Source organism: Salvelinus fontinalis, chromosome 27, assembly GCF_029448725.1.
Source record: "Salvelinus fontinalis isolate EN_2023a chromosome 27, ASM2944872v1, whole genome shotgun sequence".
Classification (NCBI taxonomy): Eukaryota; Metazoa; Chordata; class Actinopteri; order Salmoniformes; family Salmonidae; genus Salvelinus; species Salvelinus fontinalis.
This window is the reverse complement of record NC_074691.1, coordinates 6,454,591-6,463,389: the sequence shown is the minus strand read 5'-3', so window position 1 is coordinate 6,463,389 and position 8,799 is coordinate 6,454,591. Positions and strand designations below refer to the sequence as shown.

General features: G+C 45.0%; 1 protein-coding gene across 1 annotated transcript; it reads right to left on the bottom strand.

The window, feature by feature from the left end:
* Nucleotides 1-79: 79 nt before the first annotated feature.
* Nucleotides 80-8,192, bottom strand: cpsf3 (cleavage and polyadenylation specific factor 3). Its single transcript, XM_055884482.1, has 18 exons — nucleotides 7,983-8,192; nucleotides 7,568-7,631; nucleotides 7,352-7,449; nucleotides 6,946-7,074; nucleotides 6,432-6,609; nucleotides 4,554-4,643; nucleotides 4,205-4,355; nucleotides 3,821-3,996; nucleotides 3,430-3,588; nucleotides 3,039-3,185; nucleotides 2,703-2,855; nucleotides 2,304-2,412; nucleotides 2,089-2,187; nucleotides 1,656-1,750; nucleotides 1,366-1,453; nucleotides 1,020-1,086; nucleotides 779-875; nucleotides 80-690 (listed from the first exon to the last, which is right to left on the bottom strand). The coding sequence occupies exons 1-18, from the start codon at nucleotides 8,051-8,053 to the stop codon at nucleotides 589-591; spliced, it is 2,073 nt and encodes a 690-aa protein (XP_055740457.1). The 5' UTR covers nucleotides 8,054-8,192; the 3' UTR covers nucleotides 80-588.
* Between the last annotated feature and the right edge of the window lie 607 nt (nucleotides 8,193-8,799).

Sequence of the window (8,799 nt, the reverse complement as noted above, 5' to 3'; positions counted from 1 at the left end):
TTAATTAAATTGCTCACATGGCTGCACTTAATATTTCAGAATATATTCACAGAAATAACTACTTTATAAACCTGCAATATTAGTTCAGAAATGTGGCCAGCGGTCCTTTATTACTTTATTTTTTTTAAACAAATTTTATCAATGCAATGCATAATACAGATATACAAAGTCTACACGTTGAGAATTCAACGTAAGTCAATGGGAGGTTGATTCCTGCGGAATCTACACTTTTCCAAACACAGATTCCTCCTTTATGTGATAAGGCAGCTAGAATTACAGAGGAATGAAACGGAGGGGGCAATGTTGTCAAGACATTACATACTTTGAATCGTTACAATACAAGTACTGGACAACATGTAGAAAATATCCACTGTAATCAATGCCCGGCTAACATACACATATCAATTAATAATACACGGGAAAACTCTTCATATAGACCATATCAGTACTGCACTGCCAGTAAAGAAAAGTGGGCAAGTGCCTCTGGGTGATGCTGTTTGGGAACCGGGGTCTGTTGGGCCGTGCCTATTGCTTCTGGCACAGGCTGCCTTTCCAGAGAGAGAGAGGGGAGGAGGTGGATGGCTCTCCTCAGATGACAGGGTTGAGAGCGTCATAGAGCCTCTGCACAGCCAGCTCCACCATCTCTCTCAGGGTCTCATCTTCAGCACTGCCCTCCTCATACTGCACCGTCTGCACAACAGACAGAGAGGGGAGAACCAGGTCAGAGGAGAACAGACACACGCACACAGAGCGACAGACATATCTACTAAATCCTCACTCTGGTCTCTGGGCAGATGAAGGCAGTATTCCCGTCCACTGTTACCGTCAGGTTCTTATTGTCCTTGAAGTCCACACAGTCCTCCCCAAACATGTCACTGTTGAGGGAAAGATTTCAAATATCTCAGAGAAGCGCTTCTAGCCGTTCCATTTTGATACACATTCAACAACCTTCCCGTTGACTCATCACAGGCGCGTGTGTGTGTGAATATAGAAAAGGTGAATAGGGGGGTGGAACTTACAGGAGCATAATCTCCAGCCTCTGCTGGAAAACATCCAGATCTATACCTTCTTTCTTGTGTTCCATAACTATAGGAGGAAGAAATGAACATCAGCAAGGGACAAGCACAAAGACATTACACGTACTGTAATGATAGTCCACAACGCAGAGATAATGTGAGAACACGTACACTGACCTAGGTAGAGCACCTCTTTTCTCCACAAAACTAACCCCGTGTCGTAGTATTTTACCAGTCTTGTACTCACTATACGACACGAGAACATACATTTTGAAAACGGACTTTGGCGTTCAGAGTTCTCCGTCAGTCCGCGATAGAGATAACGTCGGACCACCCTTTCTTCACTGACCTTTCTGCGCTTTAGGGTTGGACTGGACCTCCAGAACCACTGTGGTGACCGCATCAGCATACATGTCATTCAGAGGGTTGGCGATCCACTGCGCACACAGCACCAATACAAAACCAGTTAGCTAATGTTCACGCCCTTTCCTATAGCGTTGCAAAATTCGAGCAACTTTCCCCAAAATTCCCAGATTTCCTGCTTATTCCCTTCTGATTCTGGGACTCTTCCTACTGGGATTTCTGTAGAAAGTTACAGGAATTTTGCAACCCCTACTTTCATCATATCCAGTACCTCACCTCTAAAACCACCATGCCAGCCTCATGCACCAGTGTGACATTCTTGAAGATCCTGAGTGTGATTTTCTCTGCAGACTCCACCTCCTCCACATCCCCTAAAAGACAAGCGGGTTTGTATAGTCACAGTAACCGAGGAAATACTCCAGACCCTGGTTATAAGTGACAGCTTTTTACAGTGGCTTTGAAAATGGCCCAATGTAACCACTACTGTAAAGTCACTGGCACACTCCCACAACAAACTCTAATAACACCAGCAACAAAAAAACTCAATTCTCTGGGTGTTCCCCGCTCGTCTGTTGGTTGCCATTTGTTGAAGGATATTTTGTCTTGATTCCACATTTGTCCGATTCGGAACCAATCAGCAGTTGTTGGTGTTGACTGACCAGTGTGCCTTCATTTCCAACAAGGTGAGCAGAATTCTGTAGAAACCCACCTGCCAGGTTGCGTAGATGGCTGGCCAACAGAGAGATGGGTCCAGTGAAGGGAATGGCCTGGGTCTGCTTCACCGTGCTCATGGCCAGGTCTGTATAGTCTGGAGACAGAGAGAGGAGAGGAGAGCTCATACACACGGTAGTACACACTCGTGTGGGGACACATGGACGGACGCACACACGTAGACACACGGTCAGAGAGTGAATCAGTACTGACTGGACAGATCTGAGGGGGTGAGGATGTGATAGCTGAAGTTGCGTTTGACCAGGATCCCAGACACCCTCTGACCCTGCTGACACTTCTTATCAGCCAGGGAGCCCATCACCTACGGCACAGAACAGCAACAGTCAGTACACACACACACACACACACACACACACACACACACACACACACACACACACACACACCACAACAACAAGTGTTTGGAAGATACAAACAGCCTCAGTTCTACACACTATAAAAAATCTCCGATAATTCCGCTTGATGCCAATGGATAAATCGATGGGCCATAGAATATCATCAATAGTTACTGTCTGTAACTCAATTCAGTCTGATTCTCCCAATAAATTATATTACAGTAGGAGGCGGCTAGAGAGTGGAGGATGGGCTCACCTTAGCCAGCTTCTCTCCTCTGAAGTTGAGTGTGACGGCCTCAGTGTTCCGGGGGTTGTGCACCTCGATGTGGACCTCATCATTGTCCTCGTACTCCCTGATCAGAGCGGCTTTCAGACGGGCCATCTCATTCTGCTCCCCGTGCACCAGGATCTGCACGTGAGACAAAGAAATACGTCACACGAGCAGGCTCAAGTCATTGATGTATAACAGGGGAAGAGAGAGGCCCAAGCACACTTCCTTGTGGAACGGTGTCCCGTTGACATTTACCATCTGATTACGGCCTGTAAGATAAGATCTGACTCATTTAATGGCCGACGGAGTGTGTCTATTTACCACATGAGGGGGTTTGAGAGCCCTGATGAACTCGCTGGTCTGCTGGTAGTCAGTGTGCGCTGAGAAAGAGATGTAGTCCACAGACATCTTCAGCTGCAGCTTCTGGCCTGACATGGTGGTGATCTCCTCTGGCTCTGACATAATGTGCTGAGGATAGAGTCACAGAGGAACAGTCAGCTCACACACAGAGTAATGAATCTTAGCATGGCTGGAAATGACTCGATTGAAAAAAAATTGCGTTCATGTTTAACTGTCATTTGACGACGAGAAAAAATATTTGATCACAACAAAGCTTGGCTTGCATTAAGACCCCGCTGTAGGATTCCTTTGGCTGTGATGACTTAAGAGTAACTAAGAAATGTCTTAAGAAGGGTTGAAGATCGAGCCCCACCTTGGCGAGGGTACCCTCCACAGAGTAGCCGGCGATGATGACGCCGTTCCTCTTATCGGTGCACCAGCTCTCAAACAGCTCTCTTGACAGACCGCTTTGCATCATACCTGGAGAGGCCATCACCACACTGGGCCCGATGTCATCAAAGTGGTCCATGCTCTGGTAGAGAGTGGTACAGCAGAGTTAGCATGGGCCGAGGGACACAGCAGGTGCCTATTCATTAGCGCACACCGTAGTAAAACTTTTTGAAAAGGAGCGTTTCTTATTGGACAAGTTCAGGTAGTCACTCCCTGTTTCAGCCCGTTTTCTACTTTTTGGTGCCTAATAAACGGTAAAAGAATTGTATTGAAAAAGGCCACTACCAAACATTCATCTGATGAACGTCACCCACCTTGAGGTTGCTGATGTGCTTGAAGACGAAGGGGTTGTTGACGTTAATGGCCTTGCGGATCTTGTCGTTCATAGCGTTGACGTAGGTCTGGTAGACGGCCATGCACTTCTTGGCCAGAGACGACGCGTAGTAGATGGGAATGTCATGGAGCTCTGGGTGGTTCTGCCAGTACTCGTCTGAAACACACGCAGAGGCACACGCCCACACACACATTAGAGAAGGGCTGTGTTCATTAGAGCACGCAACAGAAAGCGTTTTAAAACAAGTTTCTGATTGGATTAGGCCAGGTGACTGTTGGTTCCTAATGAACACTTCCAGGAATGAGAGTCACTGGATACCTGCTCTAAAAGCAGGCTGAAGAGGGAACCGGTTGGAGTTTCTCACCCAGGATGAGCAGCAGTTCCTGGGCTCGGCCCAAGGCGAACACGGGGATGAGACAGCGGCCCTCTCTGTTGACGATGTCATGGATTGTGTTGCAGAACCGGGCCTCCCGCTCCTCCCTCTTCTCATGGATGTGTGTTCCATACGTGGACTCCTGAGGACAAAGAGCAAAACACATCAAATCCTCATGTTAGGAAGACAAGATCACACGAGAACTCTGCTTTTTTTGTGGTTGTGATTAGGCTGGGTTGCCGTAAAGCACCATGTGACGACTGCTGATTTAAATGAATTTGATTGCCTGATTGATTGTAGTTGTGTTTAGTGTTGTATGTTACGATTAGCGGGGACTCACAGTAATGAGGATGTCAGGCTTGACGCTGGGGATCTCTGCTGCCATCAGATGCCTGTCCTCCTGTCGGGAAAAGTCCCCTGTGTAGAGGATCTATGGACAGAGACACACCCAAAGGAACACGGATAACAGGAGACAGGTTCAGTAAAACCTACAATTTTAAGAGACAGCAGCAAAGTAAATAGACAAAATGTATTTCTGTTTCAAAGAATTATTCACTCATGTAATTGTACGGGAACATTTGTCCAGCATATGGGTGCCACCTACTGGCCACAGTAAACAATACAATCTGTATACGGTGCATTCGGAAAGTATTAAGACCCCTTCACTTTTTCACATTTTGTTACGTTACAGCCTTATTCTAAAATTGATTAATTGTTTTCCTCATTAATCTACACACAATACCCCAGAATTGTTTGAAAATGTATTACAAATAAAAACATTCATACCTTATTTACATAAGTATTCAGATCCTTGGCTATTAGACTTGGAATTGAGCTAAGGTGCATCCTGTTCCCATTGATCCTCCTTGATATTTTTCTACAAATTGATTGGACATGATTTGGAAAGGCACACACCTGTCTATATTGATTATTATATTATTATTATTATTATTATTATTATTATTATTATATTGTTGACAGTGCATGTCAGAGCAAAAACCAAGCCATGAGGTTGAAGGAATTGTCTGTAGAGCTCCAAGACAGGATTGTGTTGAGCCACAGATCTGGGGAAGGGTAACAAAAAATGTCTGCATCATTGAAGGTCCCCAAGAACACAGTGGCCTCCATCATTCTTAAATGGAAGAAGTTTGGAACCACCAAGACTCTTCCTAGAGCTGGCTTCCCGGCTAAACTGAGCAATCCGGGGAGAAGGGCCTTGGACAGGGAGGTGACCAAGAACCCAATGGTCACTCTGACAAAGCTCCAGAGTCCCTCTGTGGAAACCTTCCAGAAGGTCTGATGAAACCAAGATTGAACTCTTTGGCCTGAATGCTAAGTGTCACATCTGGAGGAAACCTGGCACCATCCCTACGGTGAAGCAAGGTGGTGGCAGCATCATGCTGTGGGGATGTTTTTCAGCGGCAAGGACTGGGAGACTAGTCAGGATCAAGGGAAAGATGAACGGAGCAAAGTACAGAGAGATCCTTGATGAAAACATGCTCCAGAGCGCTCAGGACCTCAGACTGGGCCAACGGATCACATTCCAACAGGACAACGCAGGAGTGGCTTCGGTACAAGTCTCTGAATGGCCTTGAGTGGACAGCCAGAGCCCGGATTTGAACCCGATCGGACATCTCTGGAGACCTGAAAATAGCTGTGCAGCGACGCTCCCCATCCAACCTGACAGAGCTTGAGAGGATATGCAGAGAATGGGAGAAACGCCCCAAATACAGGTGTGCCAAGCTTGTAGCGCCATTCCCTCGAGGCTGTAATCGCTGCCAAAGGTGCCTCAACAAAGTACTGAGTAAAGGGTCTGAATACCCATATAAAATGTGATGTTTCCTTTTTTATTTCGCATATATTCGCAAAAAAAAGTAAAAAAAAATGGTTTTGCTTTGTCATTATGGGGTATTTATTTAACCCATTTTAGAATAAGGTTGTAACGTAACAAAAGTCAAGGGGTCTGAATACTTTCCGAATGCACTGTGATGCTTTGGGGCGACGTTGATGAAAGTCTATAAAGGCGCCTCTACAAAAACAAGGTGCAGATGAGGAGATATTCAAATAAAATCAAAAAACGGGAGAGAACAGAATTTCTGGGAAATCATGTGCTATTTATGATAAGAACCGTTTCTCATGGTCCTTTCACAAAGAAGATGATGAATAAGCTGCAGTTGCTTGCCTGTCCCAGTAGTCAATGTAAATGTAATGCAGTCACCTTCACGCCAGCTATCTCGATCATGAACATGGCTGCCCCCAGGACGTGACCGGCATGGTAACACCAGAACTTGATGCCGGCCACCTCCTTCACCTCGTGGAAGTTGATGGTCTCGATCTTGTCCATGCTCTCCTCCAAGTCCGTCTCTGTGTACAGCATGTCGTCGGCTGAGATGTTACTGAGAGGCAAAACACAGAGACAGTCAGGGGCACAATGTGAACCCGAATCATCCACAATGGACGATGGCATCTCTACAATTGTTTTGCCCTGAAGACAGGGCTGTGTAGACTTATGACGTCTAACAGTTAGATGCCAAAGGAGTCGACGTAGGAATCTACGGCCATGTCTTCAGGGCAATACATTTTGCAGCTACTCTATCAAGAAAGAAACAGTAGAGTACGCTGCTATTTTCCCGAACCGAGTCAGACCATCGTCAATGGCCTATGTTCCTTATAGAAGCCAAAGGCTGAAGTTAAGTCAGGCTGTTATTGGAAGTGAATAAACTCTTGTCTACCTGACTTTGACATAATCAGACAGCAGCCAGCGGTAAATAGCTTTGGTGGCGTGGGTCATGAAGGTCCTTCCTTTGAAACTGGTCTTCTGGAGAAACCAAGGCAAGGCTCCACAGTGGTCCAAGTGGAAACTGAGATGGAGAGAGGAGATTATACAGAACTGAATATGGTGCATTAGAAAACTGAACTCTGTCTTCAGTGTGTTCATTCATCTGACCTGGGGCAACATATAACGGGGTTGTGTTTATAAGGCACATAACGTGGGAAAGCTCACAGAAACAGAAAGGTGTTTCTGAACTTGTCCATATAAGAAACGTTTGTCTTTGTTTTAGGTTTGCAAAAAGTTTTGCTACAGTTGAACTTGACCCTAATAAAACACAACGCAGACGAGAGATTAGGAATACTCACTGGCTGATAAGAAGCAGGTCTATCTCAGCAGGATCGATCAAGTCAATATAGGGAAGAGCATCCATTCCTTCCAATCCTGGGTGGATTCCACAGTCCAGCTGCAAAGGAAAACGGTTGGTGTACTCAATTATCAGGTTACTTCTATTTTGGAATGTCTCATACAATCCATAATGCATGGTCAATTCAACAGGGACAGCACAGTGCACGTAATATTACCATGATTTTCCGTCCCTTGAACTCTAGAATGATGCATGACCTTCCCACCTCCTGCCCAGCTCCACTGTTAGGGAAAGAGACGTCAATCGCTGTCTGATGATGACATTTGTGACACAGTGACGTTCTGGCAGATTCAGAAAAATCTTACGTCTTATGACAATATTTTGTCAGCAAAATGCATCTTCGTGACAGAACGTAATGCATAGGTACGGTAGCTACTTGATAATACCATCTAGCTAGCTATACTAATCCCTGTGGCATCTTTGGACAACAACTAATACTAGGTAACATTGAACAAATTCATAATTTCTCCAACTAGGTAGACAGGCGTCAGTCTTCATGTATTTGCTAGTTAGACGGGCTAAATTAGCTAGCTAGCCAACCAGCTCACGAAATGTTGAATGTATAAACCCACAGTGGTCTGATGAGGAGCTGATCACTTTCCTCTGCAGGCACCGATAAATCAGCTTTGCGTTTCGCTGCCATATTTTCTCTTACGATTTAATTCAAATATATATGCTTATTATGTATTAATTGTATTAATTCATTCTTCTGACACCTATAGAAACTAACCGCACGCTGACTACAACAACACTTCCGGTCCAGCGAGATAAATATGTCCGTACGAGGAATGGTCTTTGCTACAATGGGTTCCGGTGTTGTGACCATGGGGCGCCCATTCAGGAGCACATAACGTTTTGGAACGTTCAGGTAGAAATATGTTATTTAGAACAAACATGCTTCTCCAACATATAAAACACGAAACATTGTAGGCTGTATTTATGACATTTCTATCTGCAACGTTGGAGAACGTTTGGCAACTGAACATGGTCCTGATTTTAGGGCAGAGTAGCCAGAGCACAGTATAATCATAATGATATTGCTATAATCTATTCTCCCAAAAATGACTCTTTCACTTATGGACGTCATTTAAAAAAAACGATTTTGTTTTCATTGTGCTACATACAGATTACTCCAGAATAACCACTTATGTGGGCTGGTCCATTTTTTTGCCAAGTGGGTCTGTATAACAAACTTTTTGGGGCTCAAAATTATCACTATCTCGCTAATATTGGTGGCCTCAAAATGGGCCAGTGTGAGGGCCTCAAGGAAAAATATTGACTGGTGTGTTAGAAATGCCAGGGGCAATTTTTGATCCCAGTCCGCCCCAGCATCAGATAATGGTTCTGTCCATAATCATCAAATGGAGTGACCACTACAGATCTGTCTTA